The 18239-nt window shown below is 37.9% G+C and overlaps 1 protein-coding gene across 9 annotated transcripts in view; it reads left to right on the top strand.

Moving 5' to 3' along the window:
- The window catches only part of LOC116226280 (uncharacterized), a 32969-nt gene that overhangs the window by 12546 nt on the left and 2184 nt on the right, over window positions 1-18239 (top strand). For 7 of the 9 annotated variants that reach the window (XM_090137271.1, XM_031589099.2, XM_031589097.2 and 4 more), the window contains 10 exons: window positions 1752-1802; window positions 3608-3685; window positions 5157-5293; window positions 5841-5960; window positions 6451-6481; window positions 13247-13268; window positions 13877-13901; window positions 14258-14296; window positions 15679-15780; window positions 17388-17493. In XM_090137271.1, coding sequence (XP_089993397.1) covers window positions 1752-1802; window positions 3608-3685; window positions 5157-5293; window positions 5841-5960; window positions 6451-6481; window positions 13247-13268; window positions 13877-13901; window positions 14258-14296; window positions 15679-15780; window positions 17388-17493 — 711 coding nt within the window. Of the gene's footprint in view, window positions 1-1751; window positions 1803-3607; window positions 3686-5156; window positions 5294-5840; window positions 5961-6450; window positions 6482-6543; window positions 11478-13246; window positions 13269-13876; window positions 13902-14257; window positions 14297-15678; window positions 15781-17387; window positions 17494-18239 lie in introns of those variants that run through there. The other 2 variants (XM_090137265.1, XM_090137270.1) reach the window with 2 other exon arrangements.

Genomic DNA, 18239 nt, shown 5'->3' with positions numbered 1-18239 from the left:
TTCAATTCTTACGTTACTTAAAGTTTCTTTAACAGTCAGTGTTCCCAAAGTCCTGCTCAACTAAAGCCTTGACATCAGTTGTATGCCTGCATTGTCTGTGAGTTTGCCGACCGTGTTCTGTGCACCCTGAGTCAGATTACTGATGAAGAAGTTAATTGCAGTGGGCCCCGATCGCTGAACACCAGTAAGAGTCTGGGTTGCTACTCATACTCATTGAGTGCAGAAGTGCAGCTGATTTTTTCCAGCTCATTTATCAGTGATAGGCTTTAAGGGAAAATACTACTGCTCTGGTTTTGAGATACTTAAGAAATACAATTTAACATTATTAGTAGACTAATTACAAAGCCATGGGGCTCATAAATGTTAAGCTTAAGTTCTAGCGTGCAAAACTAGCATCATTGCATAGGAGAGTGTCTTACTGGATAATAACTTCTGTTAAGCTGTTAGCAGAGACTGTTGTAGCTGTCTGTAAATGTTTGAAAACAAGGAAAGAAAAAAAAAAACACGCTGGGTATCTTTGGTGGTAGTAGGAGTTGTAACTGATCTGTTGTTGCTGTGTCTTTTTTTTCTTAAGCTTGACTGTACGTGTAAACTCAACCTTGTTGCAGCAAACTAAAATAGAAGAATAGTTTTTCCTGCAGATGCCTGTTGGTGTTATTTAGCTTTTGACCATGTTGTCAGGGCCTGCTGGATCCGAAATCCATCTCAGGCTGGATGAAGCCTAACAAAACAGCTCTGGAATTAAGTAGTTTTCATACTTGCAAAGAATCTGGAGAGCCTCTCTTGTTTATACTACCATGAATTTTGAAGCTTGTTACTGAAAAAGCTGGATAACTTATGTCCTTCTTGATGTCTCATAATTCCTTATACCCCTCCCTTACATTAATAGTGCAGTTGTTTGCAGAATATTTGCAGCTTTGATCTGATTTACACTTCTGATATATATCTCCTCACTGCTGATCTTGTGCAGAAGGAGGAAGCCTGTGCTATATGCAACATACAGTATTTGCTATGAGCATGGAAAATCTCTTCAAAAATAAGAATTTCATGAGCAAATGAGTAGTCTAATTTTTCAAGTTTTTAAGCTAAACAGTACTCAGATCTGTGTGATCTGAATTGTATGAACTGTTTTCATTTATTCTTGGTTGTAACAATTTCCAAAATGCTGAGAGCATCATTAAATGGGTATGTCTGTGTGTATGGATTTAAGAGTGAGCAAGGGAGAGAAGTTCCCAATGAAGGGGTCATGTTTAAAAAAGCTCATTTAAACATTCACTCTGAAATTGGTTAGAAATATGTACAGATGCCTGTGTAAAAGTACTATTCTGCATGCAATTTAATGACTTGGGGCTATCTAGGCTCTCAATATTTAGGTAAGAGTTTGTCGGGCACCTATGCTGCTGGATCTGCTTTCAGACAGAAAACTGAATAGCTAAAATAAATAATGAGATGGTACGCAAAGCAATTAAAAAAATGAAGTAATTGATACGCTATGTTTTTATGGTACTTATCTATGTGGTTGGTATCTTGTGTAAGTGAGGAAGGTGAGCAGAAAAGAAGACTTTTTCATATTTGGGGAAGTTAAGTTACAGAAGAAAAGTGTACCAAGATGAAATACTGTTGTAAACTGAACCTATATTAAACGGGCATAATGAAGATAACTGTTCAGGTCATTAAGGTGGTTGGATGATCTATTATGTACTTAAGAGCGTGTGAGAAGGACTGGTCTGACTGTCAAACTGTCATCTTAGGTCCTCCAGCTCCCTTCCGAACTACGATGGGCTATGAAATGCAGAGACCAGGTATCTGAATATAAATGAGCTAACCTCCTTTTTAAATACAACTTTGGGCATCATTAAAATAAAACCATCAAAGCTTTTGTTAATTGATTTATTAAGAAGTAATGCAAGTTACCAAACGTTCCTTTTGTGCACTGGTTATTTTATTTAAGGAAAGTTCTTAGATGTGTATTTTCAGTGAAATAAATCAATACCTGAGGCATCATAGTTTTTTTTTTTTTCTTTCTGATGATCTAAAAAGAATATTAGATAATGAAGTTTTCAACTGAGCTTTTTGTAGCATGCTTGTATGTACAGATACAATAAAGTGAAAGTTTAACAGAAGCATGTAAAACAAGATGCATTTCCAAATAAATAAAACTAAGAAGACCTATGAAGTTTTGGAGGATTTGGCCTCACTGTCCTGTAGCGGGAGTTGTCCTGGCAGATATCTTCCACCACACTTAAGTTACAACAGATAATGCATATACATTAAGTGCTGGCATTTTGTGAAGTATTTTTTTAATATATGCAGCCCTGACATTGGGCTTGATGGCAGCAAACACATGCTCCTGATGGAGTGAATATATAAGAGCAAACATGAAATTCGCTGTCCTGATTATGTTCTTCTTTAAATGTAACCTGGCATCCTAGAAGGACAAAAAACAGTAACACATTATTTAGTGCTTGAAGTTCCACTTCTGTTTGTTTGGATTTGAAGAAACTGTCAGTGGTTATGACTCTTCTCGGGAAGAATCTCGGGAAATGTACTAGGTTGAAATACACTTAATCATAGAATCATAGAATTGCTCAGGTTGGAAAAGACCTTCAAGATCATCAAGTCCAACTGCAACCTAACCATACTACCCTAACTCTTAGAACCCTCTGCTAAATCACGTCCTGAGCACCACGTCCAAATGGATTTTAAACACATTCAGGGATGGTGACTCAGCCATCTCACTGGGGTGTATGTATTACTTGTAAGTAATTAGGAAGATAACTTCTATTTCTGCACATTTTTATCAGATATAGAATCAGGTATTTTAACGCTTTAGCATACTCTTTTATAATAGCGAACACTTTAAAATACATTTATTGCCTCATTGAGTTTGTTTTACAGATAGGTGTAGCTGGTGCTCTGAGTTGACCAGGAATACTTCAGAAGTGTTTTAGGACAGTTAAAGATAAAACCAAGCAAATAAAACCCAGTGAGGAGTGACAGATGCCCCCAGCTGAAACAATTCTAGTTAATGCTCAGGAGCATAACGAACATGATTGTGCAGCTTCTGGTCTGCCTAGAGAATGCAGGGAGTTTCAATTAGTGCCATGTTAGTGAACTTATGTCTCTTTATTAGATTTAGGGCAGTATGAGTATTGAACTCCAGATTCCAAACAAATAATATGGAGAGTGCAATATGAGCATTAGAGTTTTAGCAGAAATGAGAGGCAAGTGATTTTTTTTTTAAATTCTTTTTTTTTTTTTTTTTTACTAACGACTGGCATGGTCTGGGACAGGCTATGAACTTGAGACTGTTTTGTCAGTAAATTGGATTCTGCTAGATCTTTTTTTGTCTTTTGTTTTTTTTTTTGATCTCATGCAGTCATCAATTCCTTATGTGTAAAAATGTTATTGAAAGCATGGTGCTGGAGTCTTCTTGTGAGTGATAGAGAACCTATCCATTTCTTTTTCACATTTCAGAGTGAAAATTAGCTTTGTTCCCCTTAAGTTTCAATTAGAAGCTCCTGTAAAATCATAGAAATTGAATGTAAGCTGTCTAATGTGCTTGTTCATTTTACTGTAATATTTATTTGTGTTTTTTTTATCCTAGTGAAGAGAGGACTCACAAAGGACATAACATGTCTGAAGGATTTTATTAATGATCCCAAAAGAGAAGAACCTCTAGTTGGTATGGTGGTTTTTTGTTCTCTAAATGCTATGTTTTTGTATTGCATATGTTTTGAAATATGAGGTGATACTTTGATATTGTCTCATTATGTAATTGTTTCATTATGTAATTGGTGTTGGGTAATTAATGGGATGTATCTTATACATTATACCTTTTAAAGTTTCACTTGTTACACAACCATTGTAAAAGCCACCTCTTCTATGCACCTTACTAGTTAGATCATTACTTCCTGAAGGAACCATCTCAGTAAGGATGCTTTTTCAGAAAACGAAAACATTGAGGTTGGAAGGACTGTCTGGAGGTCATTTTGTCCAACTTCCTTGCTCAAGCATGATCACCAAGCAGGATGATTAAGGCTGTATCTAGGTAGCTTTAGAATATCTGCTAGGCAATGGAGACTCCGCAACTTCTGTTGATAACCACTCGTTCTCACAGTGAAGTCATCTCCTGTGCTTCAGTTTTAACCTATTGCCTCTTGTTCTGTCACTGGGCACCATTGATAAGAGCCTGTATCTATCTTCTTTGCACCTTCCCTTCGTGTGCTTTTGTACACACCTATGTTCCCTCTTTCTCTATTCCAAGCTGAACACTCCCAGCTCTCTTAGCCTTTCCTCGTGAAAGGTATTTACGTTCCTTCATCATCTTTATGGCCCTTCGCAGAATTCTTTCAAGTTTGTCCCTTTCACTTGTACTGGGAAGCCCAGAATTTGTCACAGTACTCCACATGCAGCGTTATCACTGCTTAATGGACACACCTCTCCTGCTGCCATCACTCCTTATGTAGCACAAGTTTATAAGTAAATTTTTAATGCTAGTTATAAGCATCACATGTAGAGATTTCTGAGGGCTTCTAAGCTGTAGTCTGTCTTTCAGTGACTTCTAGGAATGAAATAAAGCAAATCCATTTTCTCTCCTGTTAATTCTTTAAAAAAAGAAAAAAGATTTTATCTAACAAAGGATTTGATTTTATGAAAGGGTTATTGTTATTTCTGGATATGTTTTGTGCTACTCAAGCATTATAATTTGCTACTCAAATTCTATTTGATTGAGTAATTTAAACTGATTTGTTTTTAATATAGAACTTGGTGTGGTATTTCCTGGTTTTGTTTTTTTGTTTGACTGACTGACATGTCTCCATTAATTATCTTATATGGCTGTCTTGAAGGAAATGTGGTTTTTTGTTCCTTAAAAATATCCTGGGCAGGAGAGTAGCTATATATTTGTTTTACTGAGTTTGCAAATCTTCCATAGAAGTTTTTTTTTCCTCCTGAATAAAGCATTGTAAAGAAAAGAATTTAATTGATGTGGGTAGCAAACCTGACCTTTGTGATCCTGAACAAGCATTGAAATTCTGAAAATGGAATACTCTTCTTTATTAATTTTGGCTTTTAGTGAGCATCTTTTGAAGAAAATATTTCTGTTTATAATAGCCTATTTTAAATATAGATATTTGTAATTCTTGCTTTTACAGGCTTAGAACATGTGGTTGAAATCAGATTTGAGGGAAGAAGAGAGCCGCATTATGAATGCAAGCTGTGTGGGTTTAATACAGAGATGGCGCCCATGATAGAACATCTTAGTGGATATAAACACAGAAGAGCATACATAGTAAGTAATTTTGATCACAAGATAGGGAAAAAAAAAATAATTTTTTTCCTACGAATACCTACATCAAATTTGAAGTTTAACCCCCCTCCCCCCCCAATGATGTCACTAATAATTGCTTGACTGAGTATTGATGGGTCAGATCAACGTAAATAGCTATAAAGCTGTGAACTACTGAGAAAATGTGATCCAGCGGTGCATATCTGCATCTACTCGAAGTCTGTTCTTAAGTATTTTAATCTCATCTGAGATCAGCTTCTCAGTCCTTGCTTCTCTCTCATTTCTCGGCATGCCCATGGTATTATTGGATATTGTATAGAGCATGTTACCTTTCAATTGCAAACTTTATGTAGTATCCAAATTCTGTTGAGAAGACATCCTATATATTTTCAACATTAACATTTAACTAGTTGTGTTATGGAGAAGAAACTAGCTACTCATATTCAAAACTGTTTACTAGTCCTTAGAAGCTTGTCCAAGAAATGAAATGTGCCTGTTCTTTAATATATGGATTTTGATGTTGCTCATCTAAAACTGTTTTCGTCTACAGTCCAAAGAATTTCCAGACAAAATGAAGAGAAAGGCAACAGATGTAAAAGAATGCAAAGTCTCATTTCTCAAAAGAATAGCAGGAGAGCTAGAGAAGACTGAAGGATTAAAAATGTATAAGGTAACTGGAAGTGAATGTTAAATATTCAATAATGTATCTTTAATCAGTGCATTTATGTTTGACCTAGTGAGTTTTAAAAGTACTACTGACAAATCATGTTAAATTCTTGCGTGTGACTAGAACGTGTAGTGCTAAGTAGAACCAAGACTTGAGCTAAAGTCGCCCTGAAACGTGGGGAAAGGAACAGTAGTCTTGAAATTTCTGTGAAAAAAATGAAGTTGTTGAAGAAGTTAATTTCCTTTCAGTTAGAAAATGTCCAACTGGAGATTTTACTGCTTTATTTCAGTGATTCTTAACTAACACAATTTAACTTTCTCAAATGTTTGTGAATTTTCTCTTAAATTTAATTTGTACTGGCTATATATAATTTGTAAAACTGTTCTAGGACAAATAAAAGTACTTGTTCGGTCTCTACAGTCAGTTGCAATAGGGACTATTGTAATGAACTTTAATCAGAAAAATCTAATATAAAACTATGTCTGCTTTCTAGATTGAAGGATACATAAGACCAAGTACCTCACGTAAGTTTATGTATTATTTGAATATAACACATGTGACAGCCAAAACCAGCTTGGTTTGAATTACTGCTTGAACTTGAAGGGTTTGACTGTTTTAAAACATTAAGATTGTAAGTAATAGCAAAAAATGTTTTCTTTTCAAAGATTTTTCCTGTTTTTGTAAATTTGAAATGAAGAAAGAGAGGCTTTTTTAGCTGCTCGGTTCTGGAGATATTTAAGATAACTACAGTAATTTTATAATCAAGAAAAGTCAAGAAGTATAGAAATACGGTTTTAGATGGATTTCTCTGAAAAAGCTGATAAAACCTTTTCCACCTAATTTCAATCATCAAAAGGCATACAAATCAGTGCTGAATTGCTGCTGAAGGTGGAAATTATCTTTTTTTGAGCAAATTTATTTGAATGAGCAATGGAAACAAAACCTTCCAACGTAAAAGCAACATCCTCCCTCTATATTTGAGTTGTATCATTTTCCAACCTGAAGAAATATGTGTACTTGTTACCTTTTGACCCTAGTACTAGTAGCACTAGGCTTATTGAAATGGGTACAGGATGCTTAGATCAACAGCGTATGTCAGTATGAATCCTCCCTATAGTGCCTACCACAGTGGTGATTTATTTGAATTGATCACTTTTGTGTCTTGTACCTATTTATGTTGGTCTACCAAACAAAGTAGCAGAGACCCTTTTGAAGTTTTGTCTGTTTTGTGAAAGAGGTGGCATGTAACCCATTAGCCTGGTCCTGTAATCCTCAGTTCAAAGTAAACTTTATGAATGAGTTCTAAAACCTCCAGAACTGTTTGTGTATTCTAACCACCACAGTCTGAACTGTTGGTCAGAATCTTGGTATAGAGGTTTTTAGCAAGTTAGGTGCTATACCTTGCTCTTCATAAATCTGAATGGATGTTGCTATCATTTCTTCTTTGTATGGGAATCTTTTGGAAACCGCTGCTGATTTTTTTTTCTCTATAATATAGAAGGTGTAATACTGAAAGTTCATCTTCTAGAAGAATCTTAAAATATTTTAAGTATTTCAGAGAAATGATGATGATCCAGATTGCTAGTAAGTGAAGGACAAAATAGCTGATTAACAACTTTCAGGTAGGCAGCACTGTATAGTGTTAACACGAGGAAAGTTGTGTGGACATGATAGTATTTGATCTCAGTGCTTACTGACTTCTATAGGACATCTATAGGTAAAATGTATTCAAGTATTGACTCAGGACATTAAAAAAAAAAAAATCCCATGCAGTTCCACAGGCTATGAAGAACTGGAAGGAACAGACAAGAGTGTTGTGATGTTCTGCTTTGATTAAGTAGTAATCACAGTAGCACAACATCAAGTTTATTCCAAAATAAAAACACTACTTATTTAGAAGGAATTCATGCTTACTGGCTTAATGACTGTGTGGGTTTAGAGTAGATCACATTTTTAGAGAGTGACTTTCATCTTCAGAGCTCCCTTCTGTCAGTGAGAATGAGTTTGAGGATATAATTAAGAAACGTTATCTGGATAAGAGACAAAACAGACATTAACACTTAAGTTTTTGCTATTGCTGAGATCACATGCAAAACCAACAGGATTATGTATACATTTTGTATACATTTGAGAAGCTTTGGAGGGATTGATTTGTTGCTTTCCTCAAAGGAAAAATTAAAACATTTCTTTATTCTCTAAAGAAAGGTCATCTATACGTTATTAAGTTGATTCCAGTAATCACTTGCTCAAATTTGAGAGCTAATGAACTTGAAGGCCCTATGACCTTCTTATGAAGTGTGAGAATCTGTATAAATACAAAGTGGTACTACAGCATATAAATTTCTAGTCTAATTTAGTTTCTGAATTCTGCTTGCATCAATATTTTCTGTTCTAAAAACTACTGTTAATGCTACTACAGAATGCAGCTGGAAATTAAAAACAGTTCCGAAGATTTAGTTTGCTGTTCTGGACAACAGTCTTCAGATTGAGTTATTTCTTATTTGAAATTATAGCAGATAAGTGGGGAAGTTTGTCTGTATCTTCATTGGGTAAGTGGTAACTCCATGTGTCAGTACAGGATAGAAAGTGACAGGCTTATCAGCCTCCCTAAAAAGGGCTTGATGGCTATGGTGGTTGCCAAGCCGAATATAAACCAATGGAATGCTCTTATTTCATATAAAGCAATCTTGTAACACTTCAGGTGGAGCACAGGCAGCAAGCAGACTGATGAATGTTCTTATTGCCCACTGTTTGGTACTGATAAGATCAAACTTTGAATATTTTATTTAGTTATATTCCTTCTAACTCAAGAAGAAGATGGAGAAATTGGAGAATACGTAGCAGAGGGGTGTGGTGATACTCAAGGATTGAGAGCACTGGACTTCTTTAGATGGGAAAGAATACTGATGACTGTCCTTTTAGTAGATTGCTACAAAGGTGATAATGCTGCAGTTGTTGGTAACTGCAAAAAGTGAAATAAGAGGTTATAGCCATGGATGGCAGATTGAGAGGCTGAACTCAGGAAAAACTGAGTTTTTCCTAGAGGATGGAACAGCACTGGAACAGATTATCCATTGGTAATGAATTCTTCGTCCTCAGAGGTTTTCAAGACCTGGCTCTATAAAGCTGGCAGTAATCTTTCTTGAAGTGAGAGGTTGGGCTGGATGGTGAAACTGGAACTCTCTGTATGATCAGAAAGCTATAACATCATCAGAACTGCAAAACTATAATACCATAGGATGTATGACTGGAATGTTGATATGGATAGATAGAGGCTTCTTGTCAAAGTTGCAAACAATCCAAAATTGAAATCGGGCAGTTTTTCATGTAGGTATTGGGAAGGTCAGTGGGGAAGGGTTTTGCACGTTTTACCCACAAGGAAAGGAGAAGACTGAGGAATATGATGATCAGAGGCAGCCTTAGTTGATATGATCATGAGATTATGATCGTGACATTCCTGGTCACCACACTGGAGAAAAAATCAATTTGATGGATGGAACACTCGCTGGATAAGGAATTGGCTAAATGGCCACACTCAGGAGAGTTGCAGTCAGCGGCTCAGTGTCCATGTGGAGACTGATGACGAGTGGCATTCCTCAGGGACCGATGTAATTTAACATCTCTATAGGCAACATGGGCAGTGGGATTGAGTGCATCCTTAGCACATTTGCAGATGACACCAAGCTGAATGGGTGCAGTTATCATGCAAAAGGGGAAGGGATTCCATCCAGGGGGACTTGGACAAACTTGAGAGTTGAGCCCAAGCCAACCTTATGATGTTTAACAAGACCAAGTACAAGGTCCTGTATCTGGGTTGGGCCACCCTCAAGCGCAGATACAAGTTGGGCAGAGAATGGCATGAGAGCGGGTCTGAGGAGAAGGATTTGGGAGTGTTGATTGATTAAAAGATTCAGTATGAGTTGACAGTGTACACTTGCAGCCCAGAAGGCCAACCGTATCCTGGGTTGCATCAAGAGAAAAGTGACCAGTAGGTTGGGGGATGTGATTCTGTCCCTCTGCTCTGCTCTGCTCTCGTAGGACCCTACCTGGAGTACTGTGTCCAGTTTGGAGCCCCCAACACAAGAAGGGCATGGAGTTGTTGGAGCAGGTCCAGAGGAGGGTCATGAAGATGATCAGAGGGCTGGAGCACCTCCCCTACGAGGACAGGCTCAGAGAACTAGGGCTCTTAAGCCTTGAGAAGAGAAGGCTTCAAGGAGACCTTATAGTGGCCTTTCAGTATCTGAAGGGAGTTCACAGGAAAGCTGAAAAGGGACTTTTTATAAGGGCAGGTAGTGACAGAATGAAGGGAAATATTTTTAAGCTGGAGAGAGTAGATTTAGACTAGATATCAGGATGAAGCTCTTTACTGTGAGAATGGTGAGACACTGGAGCAGGTTGCTCGGTGAGGTTGCGAATGCCTCCTCTTTGGGAGCATTGAAGGCCAGGCTGGATGGGGGCTCTGAGCAACCTGGCCTAGTGGGAGCAGTAGTATAGCAGAGGGATTGGAACTAGATAACCTTAAAGGTGCCTTCCAACCCAGACCATTCTATGATTATATAATTTAAAATCCTTAGGGGAATGGGGATGCCAAGATCCCGGTCTCTGGGAGAACTGCCTTCATCTTCAGAAAACTAGTAGCCAATATCCCTTGACAGGCTGCCTTGAAAGGAAAAAGAAACCCAAAAGAGATGAGTCTTCAAGGAGAACTCTCAAAGAGCAGAAATGATCTGTTCTGCTATACAAGAATATGGACAGGTATAGCAGGTGGCTAGTGAGTTTGAAGAGAGGACAGCCAACCAATCTTCAGTGCTTAAAAGGAAACATACAGACTTGAGGGCAGGCTGCCAATAAGAAATATGTAGGCATTTCAGATGTATTTGGGATGGAGTTGAAACTTGGTGAAGGTCAAGAGAAAGGCTTCTGCGTGACAGCAGCAAAAGAGCTGACCCACTGAAGAACAGAGCAAGTAACTTAGTGATAAAGGACACGGAAAACGTTGAAATGCTTGTTGCTTTCTTCACTTTTTACTTTACTGAATAAAGGTCTGCTTTCAAGATGTTGTACGTAGTTGTGAAGTCACAGTAGAGGAGGGTTAGTTTAGGGACTGGCAAATTGAGCATGTGCAAGTACATAGGAAAAAATGGGTTATGCCTGGTGTTGGGGGAACCCTCTCCTGGAGTCTTTGAAAGGTCATAATCAGTGGAGTTCCTTGGTGACCTGAAAAAATCCAGGTATGCTTTTCTTGAAAAGTGAGGTATGTGGCTACAGGATTGACCAGACCTTATAAAAAATTATAGGACAAGACCTTATATAGGTCATCTATTGGTGGTAAAGGCCAAGATGATGACTGGGAAGCAACTGTGGATTTACTAAGGAGAAACTGGGCTTGACCAACCTGATCGCCTTTTGCAATGGGCTGGCTCTGTAGATGTGGAAGGTTACATGTTGTTTTAACTTCAGGGAAGTTTTCAGCTCAGTCTCACTCACTTAATATGGTTGTAGCCAAACTGAGGAGATACTGTAAGTGTAAAAGGGTAGCTTTTACACTTGGGATATCTTGGGTAAAAGGTAGCTGAGAAAAATGTTTAAATTCAAAAAACAGTTGTCAGTGATTTTAGGTGTGCTGGCTGATTTGCTACTGGCATTCCTGAGTGGCTGATATTGGTGCCAGCACTGCTTAACATGTTCATTAGCAGTTTGGATAATGGAATATAATACAGCACTGTCAAGTTTGCAGGTGACATCAAACTTTGGAAGAATGCTTAGTATGTGGTAAAAGAAAGTTCCCATTGAGAGGGATCTTGGGAAGCTAGAGAAATAGGGTGTCAGAAACCTCCTGAATTCTGGCTAAAGTAAATATGAATTCTTACATCTGGGGTGGAGCAACACCCTGCTGGATACAAACTGGATACTATTTGGATAGAGAACAAATTTTAAGAACCTACAGATTTTTGTGTACAACAGTACAAGCATGTATCATCAATTTTCTCTGGATGTAATGAAGGCTGAATGCCTGGACTGTATTAGGAAGAGTGTAGCCAGCAGGTTGAGGGAAGTGTTCATTCCCTTATTGAGTATTCTTGGTACTCATTAAATTGCTTCTGGAATAATGTCCTGCATACACAAGAAATTCTGGTGAAAGTGTGAGAAGAATGCTTGTCAGCTATGAAGATTGTGAGGGAACTGGCTCGTACAATGTGGAGGACAGCTTCAGGGAAGCAGGTTTGATTAAGACAGCAGCTAAGAATGTGATCTAATTACTGTCTTCTGCTACCAAAAATATGTATTTGGAGTAGGAGCCAGGCTTCTTGAAGGTGTGCAGAGAAGGAACGTGTCACTACAAATTGTAGTGAAGGCAGTGCTGATTAAACAGTGGAAAGTTAGACACAGTTGAGAGGTCAAGTGCTGAAGAGGTAGGAAATTGCCTTTCTTATTGACTTAAAAAATTAAATTGGACTTGGGGCTCAGCAGCCTGATCTAATTTTGAGGCTAGTCTACTGAAGTTAGCAGAACCTCAGTTGTTAGTTTAAGAAGTGCAGAGCTTCTTGTCTTCAGATAGGGGGGACTTAACTGTTAAAACAGCACAAATTGAGTAAATCAAGGAAAATGATTCTAATGTTCCTTGTCCTCATCTTTCAGTTAATTGTTTTTTATTGAGTGTTCTACTTAGTGCCTCTGGGGTACTTTTCTCTTACCATGAAGCTAGACTAGACAGCCCCCATGGATCCTTTCCTACCTGAGCTTTTGTATGATTCTGTTGTCCTACCTGCAGAGATCCCTCCCATCCTGTTTCTGTGATTCTTTCTTCATTGGATGTCTTCTCTGAAATGTTGGCAAACTTTTTTTTCTCCTGACACGCAGAAAACTCTGGGACATACAGTGCAAATTCTTGTTGCAACTTATCAGCATTTGTTCAACATCAGGTGAAACATCAGGTGTTAGAAAAAAACAGAAACGAGTCTTTCAGCATCATATGGTAGGGATAAATATGTCTCTTGTCCTGAGAATCAGTACTTGTCCAGTTGCTTTGCTGGAACACATTAAGAAGTGCTAAGTTATGTATGATGCAATAACTGATTCTCTGAAGCACAGCTGCTGTCTTAAAGATAATCTTGTTTCTAAACCTCCTTTCTAATTAATATAGATTGTACTGGTCGGAGAGATTTTTAGTCCTTTTAAAGACTGCCATCACTTTAGAGCCAGTTATGGATTGGTTTGAGTAATGTTTCTATTGCGGTAATATGGTGGAAACCCTACAATGGTGCTAATGATTCTTCTTAATTTTCTAGCCCCATCAAAGAAGAAAGCAAGGTGAGAATATAACTTCCACAGGGGAATCAAAAGAGATTTCTTTGAGATCACTTTACTTGTTAAGTACATATCTTCTGTAACAAATATCACATACAGGGAAAATGTATTGTCTTTTCATTATACTTCATCTTGTGTAAATTGTTGCTTTCTGCCTGAGAGAAAAACACCTGAAATTAAATGTGATATTCAGTTTCTACGTAGCAATGATTTTTTAGATGTTACACGGCTTATGCAATTCGGTAGCAGTCTGATGTACTCCTGCATGAAAACTGCAATTCAAATGTCAGGGTGTTACCACTTTCTTTGGGATGCCATTGCCTAAGCTGTAGAAAAGGCACCTACGTTCATATAGAAAGGAAAAAAGTTTCCATTATTTCAGTCACCTCCTTTAACTGATCTGTAGAGTTCATCAGTGCAACTGTTGTTTTTTGAGAGTCAGAGTAAAGACCTTTAAGAAATACAGTGTTTTGGATATAGAAAAATGTATCCTGTATCGTTAAGTTATATACATTTGGAAATTGAAATATTTGATCCTAGGCACCAAAAGTAAACCTGACATTTTAGTAATCTTTTAAATGTCTTAGTATTTCTCTTTCTTTCTTTTTAAGGTGGGATGATGATCATAAGCATGAGGTATGTAGAAGTAATAATTCTGCAAATGTCTTAAGCTTCCTTATGCTCCAATCTCCATTGTTTTGCCCCTCTTCAGATTAGAGATGTTCTATTCTGGAGGTTTGGTTTAAATCTTAAAATAAAGATTTATCATCCCTTTTTTCTGATTCAAAAGTGAAATCCTAAATGATCTCTGTATCTGACTTGAGGAGCTCTGTGCTATTTAGAGTTTAATGTTTACAGCTGCAACGTAAAAATACTGTCTTTCATTTGTGTTGACTATTGTTGTTGGATAAAAGATTAAACAGCCTTGTTTTGTACAGGAAGGTATTACAAACACTGTGTGTTCTTCTAATTTTTCTTCCCCAATCCCACAGAATGATCCTTTTTGGAAACAGAAAGCTTTGGAGTTCTTGGTACGTATGCCAAATAATTGTGATAAGAATTTGGTAAGTCTTTGCAGTGGTGGAGCTTCACCTGTGTGAAACATTGAATATTGTAATGTAGCCATTGATTACTGCTCAAATTTATTTGACTCCAACATTAATTTCTAAGGTACGTTTTTATGGACTTTGCTCTTTGAAAAGCTCAGAACAGCATGTTGGCTTCAATGTGAATGGTCTCACTAGTCACTGGACCATTCTTCTCTTTGTTGAGGAGCCACCCTAACGAGCAGCTTTAGCATCACTGATGTTGCTCAAGTGCTGTGGTTTGATAAACCAAGGTTGATAAACTGAGTGATAGGAGCCAGTTTGGTCCTGCTGTCTGTGATGCCGTGACTGCTGCTGCTGTAGAACTAGATAACCAAGTGAAACTGGAAGATCTAGAGCAAGGATCATGAATCTCCAAACCCCCTGCCACATGCAGGGCCATCAACCTCCTCATTTAATGCTAGACCAGGCTGCCCAGGGCCCCATCCAATCTGGCCTTGAACACTTCCAGGGACGGGGCATCCACAGCCTCTCTGAGCAGCCTGTTCCAGTACCTCACCACTCTCTGTAAAGAATTTCCCCGACGTCCAACCTAAATTTCCCCTCTCTCAACTTCAAACCATTTCCCCTCATCCTGCAGTTATCTACCCTTTCAAAGAGTTGATTCCCCTCCTGTTTGTAGGCTCCCTTTAGGTATTGAAAGGCTGCAATGAGGTCACCCCGCAGCCTTCTTTTCTCCAGGCTGAACAAGCCCAGTTCCCTTGGACGCAGTATTCCAGATGGGGCCTCACAAGGGCAGAGTAGAGGGGAACAACCACCTCCCTGTCCCAGCTGGCCACCCCTCTTTTGATGGAGGCCAGGATACCATTTGCTTTCCGAGCTCCAGGGGCACACTTCTGGCTCATATACACATAACTTTTCTGTACTTTATGTAGTTATATCACTGTCTTTTGTAACTCTGTTTCCCAAAAGTATACATAGGAAAATTATGGTAAAAACTTTCATCTTTTTGTTACCAAAATGGCAGAAACAGAGGCATTTGATGAAGTATCCAAAGTTTACTTTTTATTCAATCTTTGACAAGGAGTGTAAATTTAACACTTAGGACTGCAACAGAATGTTCATTATTGTCAGTATGGGATTGCTACAGACACCAAGGGTTGTGTTTTGCCTCTTATCAGGACATAATTTTATTTACAATTATGTATTTTCAAATACATGTTTGTATTTGTGTATTATATATTTAATATGTGTAAGTTAGTGGTCTAACCTTGGTTATACCAAAATGAAAGTGTAATTGGTCTATTTGTGTACATGACACTTAGGTGTCCCAATGAGCTAGCAATTCTTGCTGTGTTTTTCAACAGGAGACTTTTCACATCACCTCAGACTCAGAAGCAACACGTGTTGTTCGTGTTACGCAGGAACTCACAGAAGCTTTGAAGTCCTTTTGTGAAAAGAAAGCAGCAGTAAGTGACTTCATCTTGACCAGAGTTGTAGCAGTGTTACCAGTGGGAGGCAAGAAATGGTTGAACTAATTATGTTAATGTCATGCCAAACTGTCACAGTTCATAATAGGCCAACCCTCCTCATTTAAATATTTTTAAATTATTTTACAATTTTGAAGTATCAAATTCATTAATTGCTTGGCACTGCTTCTTAGTTCTTCATCACGTTCCATCTGTTTTCCTTCCATTTTGCAAGTGTTTCCTGCCCAGATTTGTGCCCCGTTTTACATTGTGATGTCAGATTGTCATCCTTACTTTACATTTGGTCCCTTGCTTGATAGCTTTTCTTCTGTGATTAATCAGGTGTTTATCTGTTACCCAGATGTGTCACTCTTTCTTTCATGAGCGTTTGGGTAAATGTTTTACTGGTAATTCTGTTCCCAGTTGAGATCTTTAATCTCCTAAGATGAAGGCAAGCGAGATGTTCTGCCTTTTATTGGATGCCCTTACAAACCTTCACAGCTTCTTTGCATGAAAACTGAATACCCACAGGAAAAAAAAGGAGTGTGAAGATTGACCAAAATCTGTACAAAAATGGCTAAACACCTCCGACAGCTACTGATTCATAAAGTTTAGCATGTGTTTTTCTGAAAGAAATTGCAGAATGGATTCTTAAATATAAACAATATGCTCCATATCTGCTGAGTGATGGTAACTCTTTACGCTTTTGTCTCCAACATATGTCAATACCTTTTGGAGATCTACACTTTCAAATTGTTATGCATTTGCTGCTCACTAAAAAAAAATAACAGGTTGGAAATCTGCTTATGTGCTGTGCTACATCAGCTTGAAGGTTACCATTTCCAGTTTCCTGCTAGGGGATGAGCAGTTTGAAGTTGATTCTTATAGGAAAAATATTTTTTGCTGTTCCTATTATGGGATTTAGTGAAAAGTACAAAACGGACAAGTTTAAAGACCTTTCTCATTTAAAATATAGCCTGGACTACTTTGAAAAAAACAAAAGAAGCAAGACAGTGCCCAAACTGGAATTTCTTGAAATTGTATAAAGCTTGAGAATTGTGTTGGTAGGTAATAGGTAAGGGTCTTGAAAAACATTTACAAAGAGGAAGGGGCTGGAGGCTGGGGCTGACAACAGCTTAAATTAACAGTATCTGACATGTGTCTTTGCAGTATTCTGTTTTCCTATTTCCTATATATGCCACATTCTGGCATGTGAGTAAAATGCAGTTCTCATGAGCTGGTTAAAAATCATCATTTAATCTCAGGCAGTAGTTGAGCCTTTCATTCTGCATTCCCTAGTTAGAGACAGGATTTGTATATACACCAGTTTTATGTTTTAGCCAGGTGATTTCGAGGAGCAGTAAAGAAATCTGGAACAGATGGTATTGTCATCCCAGACACCTCATTCTGTTCTTCAGGTTCACACCTCTTAAAAAGTGTTTTCAAATGGTAGTTCAGTGTGGTAATTGAAACCAGCAGAACAGAACATCCTTCATATGGAGTTTGCTGCCACCTAAAATTGTACTCTGCTAACTTTAAGACAATTTTTTTTGAATACTGAACATTTCAGCTTAAGAACAGACATTCTACACTTCTGCTTAATCTAGGTGAATTATACTAACAGACTGAGGCCACTGATGCCAACATCTCAAGGTGGATTTCCTGCAAGAAGAAACTTCACCAAACCATATAAGCCATATGGAAAATACAAAGGTAGTGTAGACTCCTTGTTCTTCTAGTGTTCTACTCTTAATTTATTTTCGTGGCCAGCCATAGTGCTTTTTTTTCTAGAGTGCCGTGTCACTTTGTCCTCTGAGTCAGTTCAGGCTATCAATTTCTGAAGCTTTCATGACTTCAACCCTGTCTGTCTGGGAACACTCTGTCTCACAGCATAATATTACAAAGAATAGAGGTGGCTGGAAATCCAAGCAGTAGCATCTGCCTAGCTCACTGTGAAGGCTGGCCTGTCAAGGTGTCTTCAAAGAGGTATTTCCCATTCTTACATTGAATGCTTCTGCTGATACTGCTAGGGGATGCAATGAAAGAGGTTTCTAGTTGGTTTCTTTTGGTTACTGGCCTTCTAATTATTTGATAATGAGTTGCTCCCCTCTATGTTCCACAAATCTTGGGGTGCACAGAAACTTGGTAAGAAAGGATGTAAGGGTAAGCTGCAAAAGTAGAGCTTTAGCAAATTTTTGGTTGACTGTATTTTTAGAGGATAGGAAGACTTGAATTTTTGTAAATCTTTTTTTTTCTGTTTACTGCAGAACTGATATATTTAAGAAGAAGACAAACACTGGGAGAAAATGATGTGATTTAAGCTAACCCATTTTATTTCATATCCACTGTAGCTGAAGAGCACGTGTGCTAAAATCAAAAGTGTTGAGACACTGGCTCATTATTTATAATTATTACAGAAAGTTGATGTTTCCTGATCTCTTTGATCTCTTAGATAAATC

This window comes from Phasianus colchicus, chromosome 3 (genome assembly GCF_987193195.1).
Source record: "Phasianus colchicus chromosome 3, bPhaCol1.hap1.1, whole genome shotgun sequence".
Taxonomy (NCBI): domain Eukaryota; kingdom Metazoa; phylum Chordata; class Aves; order Galliformes; family Phasianidae; genus Phasianus; species Phasianus colchicus.
This window is presented reverse-complemented; position numbering and strand designations above follow the sequence as displayed.